This window comes from Bos mutus, chromosome 20 (genome assembly GCF_027580195.1).
Source record: "Bos mutus isolate GX-2022 chromosome 20, NWIPB_WYAK_1.1, whole genome shotgun sequence".
Taxonomy (NCBI): Eukaryota; Metazoa; Chordata; class Mammalia; order Artiodactyla; family Bovidae; genus Bos; species Bos mutus.
The window spans coordinates 24,811,784-24,829,651 of record NC_091636.1 but is presented as its reverse complement, the minus strand read 5'-3'; the positions used below and the strand labels follow the sequence as shown (position 1 = coordinate 24,829,651).

The following is a 17,868-nucleotide window of genomic DNA, read 5'->3' as shown; positions in this document are numbered from 1 at the left end:
CTTGAGACACAGCAATCCAGAATAATCAGTTAGTTGAGAAGGGAGCTATCAGCACTAGTATGCAGACTGGAGTTAAATAGGCTGACCTTTAAATTTTAGTTTCACACTTAACCAGCTGCACGACTGGGGTCACAGTACTTAATCTGAGTCTTAGTTTTTCCAATGGATAAATGGATAAATAACAACTCTGGTCTCACCGTGCTGTTATGAGGATTAGGATAACATCTGTAACGTACCAAGTCTAATGTGTGGTGCACAGTAGGTGCTCAATAAATTTTTTCTCTTTCCCTTTGTTGGTCTCATCCTTACTGACTGTAATTTCAAGCATTAAAAGTTCTTAAATATCAAAATTTTTTCTTTAAAAAACATAGCTCAGAAGACAATGTTGGAAATAAAAACATCAAGTCGACTATTTTTCTGAGCAGTTAACAGGTTTCCTATTCACTAAACAAATCAGAGCACTTGAAAGGAAGAAAACTGCTAAAAGAAATTTTAACTCTTCACTAAGTTCTTCTGAAAGCATGAATCATTTCAAAAGACTGAACCAGCATCAGTCAGCATTTATTCTCCAGGCCCCAGAGGTTATCTAAGGGCTGAATATGACTATCCACACTTTCTTAAGTATCAAGCAACTTAAAATAGTCCATGAAAAAATTAAACATTTTGAAGTAATCAGAAAAAGTAAATTCAAATGAAGTTGAAAAGAATCAGGACGCTACTTGGTGTTGTGAAAGGCACTGTCTAAACATAAACATCAAAGAATGTGCGAAACACAACCAATAAAACAACTGCAGTAAAGACACCGCAAGGCTTAACCGACACCCACAGCAAATGAGGGAAATTATTCAGGTTGTTTCAATGTGCTGAAATACAGCAGAGATCTACTGATTTGAAGTTCCATTTTAACATATACTGCTGCTTTCAACTTTATACTTCTGAGGCATTTTTGAAAAAGCCAGTACCAAGTACTAGTGAGACTCTTCATTTAAACAATCACTAAAAAAGAGAAAGAGCTACTGTACTACTACACTTCTAACTGAAGTGCAGAGCAGATGGAAAATTTCCTGAGCTTTGGTTTCTTCATGTTTTAAAACCATGATAACAGTCTTCTCACAGGCTTACTGTGACGATTAAATAAGATTAGTCATGAAAAACTCTGCTGAAACACAAAATCTGGCATATGGTAAAGCACTCAATAAATGCTAGAAATTATCTTCAATTAAGTAACCAAAGACTAGCATTAAGAATAAGCTATTAAAACAGAAAGCAAAAACATTAGGAAATGCACATGCCAGTCTCAAATTATTCTCTATGAAAAACCTTTCAAAAATATCTTTAAAATTTGCTAAAATATGTTTTGAGGTATTTTTAAGATACAGTTTTTAACACAACTTAGGAACTTCCATTTGTTTATAGTCACAATATCATCTGAAGCAATGGATACAGGTTGAGATAATCCTGAATTAAGGAAGGTCCTTGTTTGCTGCTGTTACTATGGCAACCTGCTGCCACCTGGTGGCAGTCTGTGTGTGTGTGCGCGTGCGTGCGTGCGTGTGTTTGCTTCAGTCACATCTGACTCTTTGCAACCCTCTGGACTTTAGCCCGCCAAGCTCCTCTGTCCATGGGATATCCAGGCAAGCATACTGGAGTAGGCTGCCATGCTCTCCTCCAGGGGATGTCCCCAACCCAGGGATCAAACCCGTGTCTCCTATGTCGTCTGCATTGGCAGGTGGGTTCTTTACCATCAGTGCCACCTGGGAAGCCCTGATGGCAGTGCACCTATTAATAAAGAGTTCTAAGAAAAAAGCAAATCCTTAACAAAGAAATGAAAACCAAAATTTAAACATCACACATTCAACAAAATAGAGCAGTAAAAATGAACTTAGATGACAAAAAAGACTAATACTGCAACCTTAAAAATAATTTTACATATTAAATTTACTACTCATTCCAAAGAAATATAGAAGCCTAATAAGCAGTCAACTATTCCACATAAAACCAAGTCAGAAATAAAAAGCTTGCCCCTGCCATCCCACCCTCCAAGAAAATAATAAGCAACAGCGACAGCAGTCACTGCACCACCGCCAGGTTACAGCAGTGGATTACAAAGGACAGCTAACTTTTCCAAAAACTGTGCCCAATATTATCTCTTCCTCCTCACTGATTCAATACTGTAGCAATCCCTCTGCTAGAGAAATGTTCTACCATTATTTTACTGATTCCATGTATAACAATATTTTCCCTCTCACTGAAAACTGTCATCAATGAGCCTCTTGGTAGAAAGGTGAAGCATTATCAAACCTGCTGGAACTACGAGATCTTCTTGATGCATTGTAACTTCTGGGTGGTGTTCTGGACTTTTTATCCTTCTTTCTTTTCTCATCTATCTCTTTGGATCTGTCCTTTTCTCGTTCCTTTTCTTTGTCTTGTTCCTTCTCCTTTTCTTTGTCTCGTTCCTTTTCATGGTCTTTGTCCCGCTCTCTCTCTTTGTCCTTCTCTTTGTCCTTGTCTTTATCTCGGTCCTTTTCCCGTTCTTTATCTCGGTCTTTATCTTTGTTTTTACCCCGTTCCTTTTCTTTTTCACGTTCCTTTTCCCTGTCTCTTTCTTTTTCCCTTTCCTTTTCTCTATCTTTTTCTTTCACTCTTTCCTTTTCCTTGATTTTTTCTCGGGTATCTTTTCTTTTGTCCCTTTAAAAATAAAAATAAATAAATAAATTCACAACTAAAACAATTCTACTCCCCAAAAAGGACCTCATTGTGTCCTCAACAATTATCAAAACAACTGATAACAGCTAAAAGAGATTACATACAAATGTCTACATACTTTCTACGTACATGAAGCTAAATGAAACAATTACCAGGCTGAATTAAGTAGTCTGGAAATCTCATAAGTCATACTAACCATCAGATTCAAATCAATGACAATCGACATTAAATTATTACATAAACAATCAAAAAAAGTTCAATTTCTTTCATTCAAATTTTAAACTACAACAGATTTTTAACAAATGAGGTCATGAGAAAACTACCCTTAAATTCAAAAAACTCACCGTGAACGTGAGCGACTCCTTGACTTTCGCCTCTCCCTTGATTTAGAGCGTTTTTTATGAGGACTCTTAGATCTACGTCTATCTTTTTGTCTTGAACGTGATCTATTGTGGGATCTACTCCTAAAGAAAGACAAATTGTTAGAGTATCAAAACTTAGTCTCAGAATTTCAATTTCAAATGGGAGAATTTTAAAACCAAACTTGACAGTATTTATCAGTATTTTTAAACTCTCTTTACATAACACTTCAGATAGCTTATCTGACATAATTTATTGGAAACTTTACCAGTTTATTGCCCAGAATACAAAGACAGAAATAGAGAAAGAAGTTAAGCTATTTCCTACGTCAGACAAGCTGATGGTTTCAGGTGTGACTTTCCTTTGCTAAGTACTACATGCTTCAATTAGTACAGATGATTTCTCTTGGTCCATATTTCCATATCATAAATTGTCTTTAACTCCTGACTTGCATGTAATATGACTGCTTGTGGTTACACCTTATCTTGACAGAGAGTGGTGGTTATATGGTTCAATGGTTTCTATAAACAGCTGTGTGTTGTTTGTCATAACACATACTAAGAAGAATGTGTAAGAAAGCACAGTACTAATGATGGTGCTAGTGTGACAGGAGACCAAACACCTTACTCATGAGTGAACGCTAAATATAATCAAATACTCAATTTGCAAAGGCCCTGATTTTATAATTACATATACAGAAGTATTAAAAGAAACCATTATTACTAGAATTCTTGGAGGAAAAATAACTGTTCTTCCAATTCTAAAATTCTCTAGGCTCTTCTCCCAACTAAATAGCATATATAAGTGACATTTTTCATATTGAGGTATGCTAGGAACTATTCATTAAAATATGACAAAACTGAATGCATACAACAAGTGATGAGACTCACTGGTTTTGGAGACAGACAATCTGGCTCTGACACTCAGTTCTGCCACACAACAGCTGAGAGAACTCTGGTTAATCACTTAACCTCTCTAAGCCTGAGTTTCTTCATCTAAAAACTGGAGTAAAAATCATACCTACACCTCTTATGACTGCCATGATGGTTAGAACAGATGATGTATGGAAAACTAACCGTTCCTGGTGCAGAATAAATGGTTAAAACTCCTACTCTCAATATCTACATCATCATCAACAATTAACATTAATGAAAAATTATTCCAAGAAGGTAAAATGAACTTCTATAAGGATGCCTTACATAATTAAGACTCATCTTGATAGTAATATTTTCATGAATTAAGTTAAAACAAGTTTATAGAAGAAATACATATAGTTAAATGCTTGTAGAATGCTATGAAACCAAAAAAATCTACAAACAATCCTCAATTAAAAATAAAATCTTGTTCATAAAACACATTTTTCAGTTAGCTAAAATTTGTTTTCCAACAGTTAATTTTCAACTAGATCATTCATCTATTACATGGCTTTAAAAATTAAACTTTTATCTTTATGCTATTCGGTCCCTAAGTTGTGTCCAACTCCTCGTGACACAGGAAAGCACGCCAGGCTTCCCTGTCCTTCACTATCTCCTGAAGTTTGCTCAAATTCATGTTAGTTGAGTCAGTGATCCTATCTAACCATCTCATTTATCTTCATACCACATTTTAATCTAAGAAAATAACTATTAGTGAGTTGAAATCTTTATCACCAATAACCTATGGGACACTAGGGTCAAGTAGTAGCTACTAGAGAAAAACTGCCAAACTTACAACGTTTTTAAGTCCATTTACAGCCATCCACATAAGGGTAATGTTTTAAAGGGCCTTTGCCTCTATGTACTTAATAGTCCTGTTAACTTTGCTAAAAAAAAATAATAATAATTTTGTTTTCCTCAAATAGCGCTTTCCAGTCTTAATTAAGAAACTCTTAATAAAAATTAACCATAGCCCTAACAAATAAAAGTTAATAATAAAAAAGCACTCACCAAAAAAAACAAACAAAAAAAGAAACAAAAGCAAAGCAAAACACAAAAAAGCAATGACCGCTTGGCTTCCCACTTTACACTGTGGGTACTCAGAGTTTGAAACTCACTGCTCAAGAGTAATTACTGTATTTTAATTTTGACAATAAAGATTTCATGTCTATGTCACCCACTAGTTGCCTTTAAGTATTCGGATTAGGAAAGCTAAAAGCTGTAAGTCAAGAGCAAGACTACTCCAATCAAAGATAAAGATGTGAGCCATCATTAGCAGTTCTCATTTTAGCATAAATGTACAAAATTGCACTTACAGGTTAAATTGTAAATAAAGGGCAACTTACCATGATGTTGCATCAAAGTTCATTTGTAAGTCAGTTGCTTCCCATTAAAATATTATAAAATGTCTTACAGTTCCTATGCTGGTCTGTAAAAGTTATAACTTTACAATAGAGTACTACCCACCTTTTCTAACCCTGACCCTATGAAAAAAAAAAAACAATAAAAATTTGGACAGAGTGGAAACACATCTTCCCAGTTCTAGCCAAGACAATAACAAATAACTCCTTACTCCCTCCTACAGAGAGAAGAGAGGAATAGGGAGAAGATCAGGGGAAGGTCCTAGAAGTATTACAACACTGCTGCTGCTGCTAAGTCGCTTCAGTCGTGTCCGACTCTGTGCGACTCCATAGACGGCAGCCCACCAGGCTCCCCCGTCCCTGGGATTCTCCAGGCAAGAACACTGGAGTGGGTTGCCATTTCCTTCTCCAATACATGAAAGTGAAAAGTGAACATGAAGTCACTCAGTTGTGTCCGACTCCTAGCGACCCCATGGACTGCAGCCTACCAGGCTCCTCCATCCATGGGATTTGCCAGGCAAGAGTACTGGAGTGGAGTGCCATTGCCTTCTCCAAGGTAGAAAAAGATGGGCCTTCGAGAAAGGGGATCCTGCAACCTCCACTCTTGGCTAGGTCTAGTGGGCCAGATAAAGAGCTGAAGGTGCCCAATCCCACTAGAAGGAGAGAGGAACCACGAAATGTATGGCATTTCCTACAGTGGAGAGGGGGAGGGAGTTCCTTAAGTCCAATGTTTTTGGTTGAGGAACCTTTTTTTCAACAAAATTCATCCTCTTTTGCATTTCTTTAAGATTTTAGTAAAGGCTTCTTGTATAAGAACAGTATATGCTGATAAAAAAGACATACAGGCGTACCTCAAGAAATATTGTGGGTCAGGTTCCAGACCACAGCAACAAAAGGAACATCACAATAAAGCAAGTCCAAGGAACTTTTTGGCTTCCCAGTGCATATACAAGTTATATTTACTCTACAGTGTAGTGTATTAAGTGTGCAGCAGCACTGTGTTACCAAAAAAAAAAGTACATACCTTAATTTAAAATGTGTTGGCCAGAAAGTTCATTCAGGTCCTTCCCTAACATCTTACAAAAAACCTGAATGAACTTTTTGGCCAACAACATTTAATTGCTAAAAAATGCTGATCATCATCTGACAATGCAGGACTGCCACAAACTTTCAATTTGTTAAAAACAACAATATCTGTGAAAGCATAATAAAGCCGAGTATAACAAAATGAGGCATGTCTGCATGTGAGCCAGCCAAGAACAATTAATTTCTCACTCTATATCATTAGACAGACCTCCATGAAACTCCCATGAATAAAAATAATTAACAAATTTCTAACCCTTGGAAGGGGAAAATATCCAAATACACTTAAAATGGTAAGAGTAAAAACCTTAAAATAGATAAATTATATGTCCCAACAGAGAAAACTTCACAGAAATTATCAAGAAAATAATGATATTAATCATTAAGTTCTGCTTTTTTCCAGCTACAGAATACCATTAACAGATATGGAATATGGCTCTATTAACAGTATGGCTCTATTAACACAATTTAAGAGTCAAGTCACTGGTCTTTTTCTTCCTCAGAAAGTTATTACTCTTTCACTCACTCCTATACTTTCTTGATCTCCTTTACTTTTACCACTCTGTTGACCTATAGAAATATCCATAACCTAGTACCACTGAGTTTCTGCTACACTGCCTTCTTCCTCATACATGAAACAATTTCCTTCTCTTAGACATGAACTTGCCTTACTGTACAGCCTTGGATAAAGAGTAAAACCATATTCTAAAAGGAGTTTTGCAATCTAATAATAATAGGGAAGTATACACCAGTACAGCTAAAAGTATAGTTTACTAGTCTAATTAAGAATATCTGCAATTAGAGATCACCATTCTGTGTGAGGTAGGTCAGAAAGAGAAAAACAAATACCATACAATAACACTTACACGTGGAATCTAAAATATGATAAAAACGAACCTATCTATGAAAAACAGAAATAAAATCAGGGACACAGAGAACAGTATGGTGGTTGCCAAGGGAAAGGGGGTGGGAGAGGGCAGGAATGGTAGTTTGGGATTAGCAGATGCAAACTGGTATGTCTAGAATGGATAAACAAGGTCCTACCATAGAGCATAGGAAACTATATTCAACATCCTGTGACAAACCACATGAAAAAGAATGTACATATACGTATAACTGAGTCACTTCAGCTGTCCAGAAGTAATCAACACAACCCTGTAATCCAACTACACTTCAATAAGAAATAAATTTTAAAAAAGAATATCATATTTTCCTATCCCATTGCCTCAACTCCTTGATTAGCACAGGAAATTAAGACTAAACTGAGCTTGCTGATGAAGTTAAACAAAGAACATACTGGCCCTTTTTGCCCTCCCCTGAAATCCTCCTTCCCTAATACTCCCAACAAACATGCACACACACTCTTTTCTATGTCTTCTCTTCAGAGAGTATGAATATGTATGTACATATACATACAATTAGGATCCACTGTATCCATTTTCACATTTCAGTAACAGCTCCCTCCTCATCTTAAAGAAGACAATAAAACTTACCATGTTCGACCTGATTCTTAGGTTACTTTCAATCAAGTTTATATTTTGAGATCCCCTTTGCACCACACACAACATATTTTTAAAAGAACATTAAAATGAGAGAGCCATGCTCAAAAATAAGATAAACAGAATAGAAAACAGTTCTAATGAGGTGGATGAAACTGGAACCTATTATACAGAGTGAAGTAAGCCAGAAGGAAAAACACCAATACAGTATACTAACGCATATATATGGAATTTAGAAAGATGGTAATAATAACCCTGTGTACGAGACAGCAAAAGAAACACTGATGTATAGAACAGTCTTATGGACTCTGTTGCAGAGGGAGAGGGTGGGAAGATTTGGGAGAATGGCATTGAAACATGTAAAATATCATGTATGAAACGAGATGCCAGTCCAGGTTCGATGCACGATACTGGATGCTTGGGGCTAGTGCACTGGGACGACCCAGAGGGATGGTATGGGGAGGGAGGAGGGAGGAGGGTTCAGGATGGGGAACACATGTATACCTGTGGTGGATTCATTTTGATATTTGGCAAAATTAATACAATTATGTAAAGTTTAAAAATAAAATAAAATTAAATTAAATTAAAAAAACAAAAGAATAGAAACAAAGTTGAAGCACAATACAATAGGTGCCATTAGAACTGCAAGTTACTCCTATGTTTCAGGTCCCAAAGTGGGTGGAGGCAGCTCTATCACCAAGAGTACAAAGGCTTAAAGGACTTCATTTGATGCAGAGTACTAGAGAAAGGCAACTACTTGAAATCTAGATCTGGGGTAGTACTTCCCAGACCTTTTGGGGAACAAAAATGCAACTTTACCAGCACTTTCAGCACCATATGTTCCCTTTTCCCAACCTGAAGAAAGAAAAATTTCTGCCAATTCTTTACACTAGTTAATTCTTAGAAAAGTCAAGAACAGAACACCTTAAGATAAAAAACCAACTTCTAAAACTAAAAATTAGTTGAAAGTATGTATTTACTAGATAAAACTTCATTCTTAAGTATACTGCTGTAATTAAAGCAACATCTAATAGTAACCATTGTTTCTGATGAATACCAGTGAAATTTCTAAACTCTGAAACTTGGACAAAAACTCAAGAAAATCTTAACCATGGTAAATACAAAAACAAACAAACATTAAAAATATGACAGCAGAAATTCTCACCTGTGTTTTGACTGCGACCTTTTCCTTCGAGAACGGGATTTTGAGCTAGACCTGGATTTTGAACGAGTGTGGGAACGAGATCGACCGCCTTTTCTTTCATTGCTCTTTCCAGACTCTGGGAGGAAAAAACCACTTTGCAGTGTAAGCTCAGAACAATTAAAGATCCCAGTTAATAATCAGGCACAAGTGGAATGTACCACATATAGTGCAAGGGGCCTACTCTCTGTACATCCTCCTCCTGTGCAATTATCCTTCAGAAACATCCAAGAAAGTCATTGCATAAACTCGTTGAGTGCAGCCACCCTGCAGCAGTACATATAAACCAGATGATTATAAACAGCTGTTCGTAGTATTTTGTTGCTGCCATAATGTACGATTATAACATGTCTGTAATTCCTATGACAGTGATTTTAAATCCTTTTTCCATTTATTTTCCTAGAATTGAAGTTTAAGTTCTGAGTGCTAATTTGAAAATTTGCTCAAATGTAAACCATCTAGACATTTTTAGGTTGGATTTTTATAGTTAGCAACACAAAAGATTGAAGAGATGTTCCTTTACCTTGCTAAAATAGTCTCTATTTTTCCTAAATTGTGGTCTCTGTTGTCTATTTTTAAAATTAAAACTTTGAAGGAAAAATGAAATCTGCTTAATTGTAACATTTAAAATATATTTATTCTTGTCTTTAGTCTCACAAATAATATTTATACTTTGCTTTAAGCAAATCAGTTCTGTACACTGATTTTGCTATTAAAATATAAAGAACTGATTTAACTCAAGCTAATGTACCTCAATTCAGTATCATGGAAAAAGACATTTGTGCTAAATAGTTCTTCAACCTTTGGTGCTAGTTAAGTCACTTACACTTTGAGTTTCAGTCTTCTTATTGTAAAATGAAGGGACTGAACAGATAATTTCTAAAATTCCTTTCAGTTCTAAGAGTCTATGATCATCAACTATGACCTATGTAACAACGCTGTGGCCTTACCTGGTTCGATAGCTGCTGAGATAAAGGACTGAGCCTCTCGTACTCGCTTCATTACTTCTTCTAACTCCTTAGCTGCAGCCTGAGGTGTCATCTCAGGGGGTTTTACTATTGCATTGTTGGAGTGATTTATTCTAAATTAAAAATATTAGCATATCACAAATACACACCATATTTTACAAAACCTGAAACAATTAACTGCTTATAAGGTACACATATTTACAAATCTGAGGACATCTCAAAAGCACATGAAGAATAATATAGCTAAATATAGAATAACCAAAACCAACCTCAAAACCATGATTCATCTCATTTCCATCTGCCATCATCTCTTGCTAACAAAGGCAAAAGCAAGGGGAAAAATAAAAAGAAAAACTGAACCCTAGCTAACTTCTTTGACAACCTCAACAGACCAGGACAACAGCTTTACCACACAGCTTAGAATTAAAATACATTAAAATGGTAACACCAGTATTAAAATGAGTCATTTCTATTCTTAGATTATAAATAACTCTCCCTTCATGGCTAAGAGTGGTTTCTCTGAGGCACATAAATGAATTTGGTGTGTCTCACTTTAGCATGGTGAAAAGACAAGCATTCACTAAGAACATCATTTCTTATCCTCTAATAGCAGACTCCTGACCAAACTGCATAGTTAAGATCGTTATCTACAGAATTCAAATAAAACTGTCACCTCAATAATCTACATGAAATAGAATTTCTGGTCTTGAGTATCTAAAAGGTTCTATCAATTTTTCACTTTGCAAACAAGAATGCAAGCAAGCCTTAAAATGTTTAATTTTTAAACATTTCTGAGATTCTGGATTTACCAAAATTCTATTTCTATATTACTGTAAATTCAAGTCATATGTTAGACTGCCCATTAGTCTATCATAATAATGCAAAACTAACCTGACTTGTTAAAGCCTATGGAAAAAGAGCTACAATCAATATGTATGGTATAAATATGCTAGTATTAAACTAGACCTTATAAACTAGAAAGTAACATGTCTTCAAATGCGACTTTAAAAGCTAAAATGGTAAATATCTCATGTGTTTCATTTATACTTAACACAGTCTTCCTTTCCACAAATTGCCAATTACTATTAAAAAGAAAAAAAAAACAATTACATAAAAAACACTTAAAAATTTTTCAGAATCATTAAAATTTCTTTGTTTAGTGTTTCTTACTTCAGTGGCCTGTCTCCAAACATAACTCCATTAAAAGCAAGGGCCCTTGGTACAGAATTTTGGTCTGCAAATTCCACAAAAGCAAACCGAGTTGGCTGAGTCTCATCACCTGCCATCCGAACAAACTTCACTTCTCCAACTTGTTTAAAAAATTCAAGTAGCTGATCAGCTGTGGTTGTCTGAAGAAACAAAGTAACAGTTTTAATAAAGTATATTCTTCTTAAAAAAAAATCTGGTAAATATTACTTTACCAACTGATATGATTTTTAAGAAAGGGGAAAAGATAAAAGGTCCCAACACTCGATTTCTTCTTCTATTAGTTACCTGGGAATTCAAATTGCCAACATAGACTGTTCTCCTAATTTCATCAATTTTAGAAGGATCCACATTCCCCATCAGTGGTGGCTGTGGTATCTCTCCAAGGGTTGCAATGTTGGGGTCTAGGGCTGCTGCTGGTATAGCTCCCAAACTGCTAAGGGAAACGCCCAGCTATAAAAAATAAACATAGCAGGTATTTTGTTAGTGTCAAAATTACCATTATCAAGAAATCCAAAGAGGGGATAATGTATACATATAGCTGGTTCATTTTACTGTTCAGTAGAAACACATTATAAAGAAACAACACTCCAATAAAAGTTCACTTAAAAAACAAAACAAGCAAACAAAGAAACATTACCAGCCTCTCTTCTTGAAGAATACTGATCAATTCAGTAAGACTGGGAAGAGACTAGGGACTCCTAATTTAAGCCAGGTATACATCTGAATTAATCAGAGTAAGGTCACAGTGGTTTTCAATGTAACAAGAATGTATTTCTTAATGTATTTCTTAACTATCTGGGTATTTTAATTCTAAACTTAACATTAAAAACAAACAGTGAATTCTTACTATTTTTTTTTCTATTAAATGGTAGTTTTAGTAATTGAGAATTCTATTCTTTTCTGTTGACCAATCATGATACAATGATATTAACTGAATAATAGTTACATAGTCACAATAGTAAAAGATCAGTTTTCACAATCAATAGCCAGACAAAAAGTAAAAGATAATTACAACTGCAAGCCGTAAGGGAAGCTTGATTAACCTAACAATATAAAATAATTACATACAACTTGGGGGATTAAGTACAGTGACGTGCTGAGTGGAAGTGTGTACGTGCACATGTTCTCATCTGTCCAGCAAGTCTGTCTTTGGTTGGTGCATTTAATCCATTTCCATGTAAAGTAATTATCACTATGTATGATCCTATTTGGCCTTTTACACAGTTCATGACGTTCTCATGGCAAGTACACGGGGTGGCTTGTCATTCCCTCCTCCATGCTGAAGCTGAAGCTGCAGTATTTTGGTCATCTGACACACACAGACGACTCACTGGAAAAGTCCCTGATGCTGGGAAAGATCAAGGGCAGAAGAAGAGGGTGTCCGAGGATGAGATGGCAGGATGGCATCACCGATGCAATGAACATGAACTCAGGCAAACTCTGGGAGATGGTGAGGGACAGGAAGGCCAGGCGTGCTGAAGTCCACGGGGTCACAAAGAGTCAGATAGGACTGGGCGAGTGAACAACAGTGATCCTATTACCATTTTTTTTTTTAGCATTTTCTTAACTGTTTTGCATTTATTCTAGTAGGTCTTTTCTTTCTCATGTTTCCTGCCTAGAGAATTTCCTTTAGTATTTGTTGTAAAGCTGGTTTGGTGGTGCTGAATTCTCTTAACTTCTGCTTGTCTGGAAAGCTTTTCATTTCTCCATCAAATCTGAACAAGAGTCTTGCTAAGTAAACTATTCTTGGTTATAGGTTATTCCCTTTCATCACTTTAAATGTATCACACCATTCCCTTCTGGCTTGTAGAGGTTTCTACTGAGAAATTAGCTGATAACTTATAGGAGTTCCATTTTATCTTATTTGTCATTTTTCCTTTCTTTTACTATTTTATCTTCATTTTTAATTTTCATCATTTTGATTACTATGTGTTTCAGTGTGTTCCTCCTTGGGTTTATCCTGCCTGAGACTCTTTCTGCTTCCTGGACTTGGTTGACTACTTCTTTTTCCATCTTAGGGGAACTTTTCAGCTATTATTTCTTCAAATATTTTCTTAGGTCCTTTCTCTCTTTCTTCTTCTGGGACCCCTATAATGAGAATGTTGGTGCATTTAATGTTGTCCCAGAGGTCTCCTAGGTTGTCTTCATTTATTTTCATTTGTTTTTCTATATTCTGTTCTGTGGCAGTGATTTCCACTATTCTGTCTTTCAGGTCACTTATCCATTCTTCTGCATCAGCTATCCTATTAATTCCCTCTAGTGTATTGTTCCTCTCGGTGTATACTTTAGTTCTTCTAGTTTCTTGGGAAACATTTCTTGCATCTTCTCAATCTTTTCTTCCACTCTTTATCCAAGATCCTAGATCATCTTCACTATCATTATTCTGAATTCTTTTTCTGGAAGGCTGTCTATCTCCACTTCATTTGCTTGTTTTTCTGGAGTTTTACCCTGTCCATTCATGTGAGACAAAACCCTCTGCTTTTTCATCCTGGTTAACTTTCTATGGTGTGGTTTTAGTTCTAGCCACTGAGGTATTGTGTTCTTGCTTCTTCTGTCTGCCCTCTGGTAGATGAGACTAAGAGGCTTGTACAAGCTTCCTGATGGGAAGGACTGGTGGCAGGAAAAACAGGGACTTGCTCTGGTGGGCAGGGTCATGCTCAGTAAAATTTTAATCCAATTACCTGCCAATGGGGGTGTTTGCGCTCCTTCTCTGTTTGTTGTTTGGCCTGAGATGACCCAGCCAAACATGGGCTCTATGGTTGGGTTAATCATGACGTCCAAGAGGACTTACACCAAAGGACCCTTTCCAGGACTGCTGCTGCCTGTGTCCCCATCCCCATGGCACGCCACTGCCAATCCACACCACCACAGCAGACCCTCCGACACTAGCAGGCAGATCTGGTCAGCCTCCTGTGGGGTCACTGCTCCGTCCCACGGGGTCTTGGCATACACAAGATTTTGTTTCTGCTAAGAGTGGAGTCTCTGTTTCCCCCAGTCCTGTGAAGTCCTGTAATCAAATCCCACTGGCCTTCAAAGTCAGATACCCTTGGGAATCCTAGTCCCTTTGTTGGATCCCCTCGCTGGGAAGCCTGACGTGGGACTCAGAACCTTCACAACAGTGGGAGAACTTCTTTGCTATTACTATTCTCCAGTTTGTGGGCTGCCCACCTGGTGGGTATGGAATTTATCGTCATTGTGCCCCTCCTACCATCTCATTGTGGCTTCCTGTCTTTGGACGTGGAGTATCTTTTCTTGGTGGGTTCCAGCGTCCTCCAGTGGATGGTTGTCCAACAGCTAGCTGCAATTTTGGTGCTTTTGCAGGAGATGAGTGAATGTTCTTTTACTCTGCCATCTTGAACTGGAAACCCTGTCAATTCTTACCTATTTGCAGTAGTTTTTAGTTTAAACATTAAGAAACATGCTTTAGTGTGAATTTAAACTTAAAAAGATAGATCTGAGAATCTGAAAATGAAACATTCTACAGAATCATGAGAAGACTTTTTAAGAAACAAAAACACGCTACTTTCATTTTCACCTGTGCAATTTAAGTCAATTAAGTTAACCAACTATATATTGTTATACTGTTGCAAAACTACTAAAATTTTAACAATGCTTTCTAAAGGCAAAACTACTAGTTTATGAAATCAGTATCACTTATGCTTGTCGTAGCAACCCATGTGTGATCTTTTTAAAACATCAAATCAAGTTTTATCTCTGCTTAAAACCCTTTAGAATAAAATTCAAACTTCCTTCTGTGGCCTAAAGAGCCTTACATAAGCAGTGCCCTTACCTGCCCCTCTAATCTCAAAACAACTACTACCCTACCTCCTTAAACCCCTACCCTGCCACCAAACCATTCTGTACCTTGAACACACAAGTTTTTCTCACTCAGGGCTTTTTACCTGGCATTCCATCTACCCTAAAAAGCTCTTCCCCGAGTTTCTGCTGGCTGAACTCTTCAACCATCAGGTCAGTCATCCTCTCCAAGTTTTCCCTGACCTTATGGAGAGCCACATTTCCTCTCTACTGCATCACTGTTTTTTCCTTCATAGTTTTTATTAACATAATCTGTGGTATCTTGCTGCTAACAGACCTTAGATTTGTTGCTATCATCATTTCCAATTATCATAACATTGTAGAAAATATCTTTAGTTCAAAACGCATGAATGATCTAGTCTCTCTCCACATGTTGCCTCTAATGACACTCCTTTTTCTCCTATCTCATCTCTGATAGTCTAACATTCAGATGATTGAGGGTCCCACCTTCAATTTTTTCCTACTGTGCAAGAGAATTATTATATAAACTAAGCTAAATCACAAGTATGGGTCTTGTTAGTTCTGCATGGATTTAAAACAGACTTTTCCAGGTATTCCTTCTCCACTGGGACGTATAATTATAGATCTGGAGTGGGATTTTCCAAATCATCTAACTCAAGCCCTTTGTTTCTCAAATGTAAAGACCATTCAGTCTTTTTTTCTTCAGAAAACTTTTTTTGTCTCTGTCTTCTTTGCACTACACCATTCTTCAACACTTGTGCCATTTGACATGGTAACCATCGATTACACAGAGCTATCTGAATTTTAATTAGAATTCAGTGCCTCAGTCACACCAAATTTCACGTGCTCAATAGCCGCACGCTGCTAATGGTTTCTATACTACATGGTAGAGATTCAGACATCTCCATCATAGCAGAAAGATCTACTGGATATGGCTGCTCTGTAACAATACAACTACCCTTCTTTAGATTAGTCTCTATTCTGGCCCTGGTCCAAACAACCTAAATATTGGGTTAGCCAAAAAGTTTGTTCAGGTTTTTCTGTAAGATGTTATAAAAAACCCACACAGGGGGAGGCACCAAGATGGCGGAGGAGTAGGATGGGGAAAACACTTTCTCCCCCACAAATTCATCAAAAGAGCATTTAAACGTCGAGTAAATTCCACACTTCTGAATGCCGGCAGAGGACATCAGGCACCCAGAAAAGCAACCCAACTCTTCGAAAGGAGGTAGGAAAAAATATTAAAGACAATAAAAGAGACAAAAGAGGGAGGGACGGAGTTCCGTCCCGGGAAGGGAGTCTTAAAAAAGAGAGAAGTTTCCAAACACCAGGAAACCTTCTCACTGCCGAATCCGTGCCCGAGCTTTGGAAGCACAGAGGGTAACATAACAGGGAGAAAAAATAAATAAACAATTAAAACTCGCAGATTGCGAGCCCTACGGTAACTCCCCCAGCAGAGAAACAGCGCAGACGCCTGCATCTGCCATTGGCAAACAGGGGCTGGGCAGGGAGGCGCGGCGCAGGCTGCATCGCTGAGAGTAAGAATCTGACCTGAATACCCTGAGCACTATCTGAGCGAAATAATTTGGGCTAGCAAACCAGACTGTGGGATATCTACCATGCGAAAAGCCAGCCCTAACCTAAGACACCGCCAGCCCACGCACGGAACAAAGGACTAAACAGAGATAGCCGGCTGCAGACCTTCCCCCTCCGGTGACAGGCAGCCAGAGCCGGAAGGGGGCAATCGCAGCCCCAGAGAGACATTATCTATAAAACTGGCTTCTTTGCTAACTAAAACTTATTGGGGGTCTGGACGGTCAACATCTGCCTGAGAAGGTGCGCCGGTTTTACACCCAGATAACCGAGTGGCGGGGAGGCGATAAGTCGCAGCATTGGTGCTCGCCAAACACCTCATCACCTGAGCTGCTCGGACCTGGGAAGAGCACAAAACGCAGCCCCAACTGAGTCTGCGCCTCTGAGGACTACCTGAGTGCCTGAACCTGAGCGGCTTGGACCTGGGAGGTGCATGCAACCCAGGGCCAGCCTCGGATTGTTCCCGGCGGAACAACCTAGAGCCCGAGCAGTGTGGGCAGGGAGGCTACACGCGCCGTGAGCGGGGGCAGACCCAGTGTGGCTGAGGCACTGCGAGCGCACGCCAGTGTCATTTGTCTGCAACATCCCTCCCTCCCTCCCCACAGCGCGACTGAACAAAGAGAAGAAATACAGCTCCACCCACCAGAACACCGACACAAGCTTCCCTAACCAGGAAACCTTGACAAGCCACCTGTACAAACCCACACACAGCGAGAAAACGCCACAATAAAGAGAACTCCACAAACTGCCAGAATACAGAAAGGACTCCCAAACTCAGCAATTTAAACAAGATGAAGAGACAGAGGAATACCCAGCAGATAAAGGAACAGGATAAATGCCCACCAAACCAAACAAAAGAGGAAGAGATAGGGAATCTACCTGATAAAGAATTCCAAATAATGATAGTGAAATTGATCCAAAATCTTGAAATTAAAATGGAATCACAGATAAATAGCCTGGAGACAAGGATTGAGAAGATGCAAGAAAGGTTTAACAAGGACCTAGAAGAAATAAAAAAGAGTCAATATATAATGAATAATGCAATAAATGAAATTAAAAACACTCTGGAGGCAAAAATAAATAGTAGAATAACAGAGGCAGAAGATAGGATTAGTGAATTAGAAGATAGAATGGTAGAAATAAATGAATCAGAGAGGATAAAAGAAAAAAAGAATTAAAAGAAATGAGGACAATCTT

The 17,868-nt window shown here is 37.8% G+C and overlaps 1 protein-coding gene across 5 annotated transcripts in view; it reads right to left on the bottom strand.

Annotated features, from left to right (window-relative positions):
• Positions 1–17,868, bottom strand: part of SREK1 (splicing regulatory glutamic acid and lysine rich protein 1) — a 51,400-nt gene that overhangs the window by 13,460 nt on the left and 20,072 nt on the right. For 4 of the 5 annotated variants that reach the window (XM_070357540.1, XM_005892790.3, XM_070357541.1 and 1 more), the window contains exons 4-9: positions 11,587–11,751; positions 11,263–11,441; positions 10,075–10,205; positions 9,089–9,203; positions 3,051–3,170; positions 2,302–2,688 (exon numbers count right to left, since the gene is read on the bottom strand). In XM_070357540.1, the coding sequence (XP_070213641.1) occupies positions 2,302–2,688; positions 3,051–3,170; positions 9,089–9,203; positions 10,075–10,205; positions 11,263–11,441; positions 11,587–11,751 (1,097 nt within the window). Of the gene's footprint in view, positions 1–2,301; positions 2,689–3,050; positions 3,171–9,088; positions 9,204–10,074; positions 10,206–11,262; positions 11,442–11,586; positions 11,752–17,868 lie in introns of those variants that run through there. The other variant, XM_070357542.1, reaches the window with a different exon arrangement.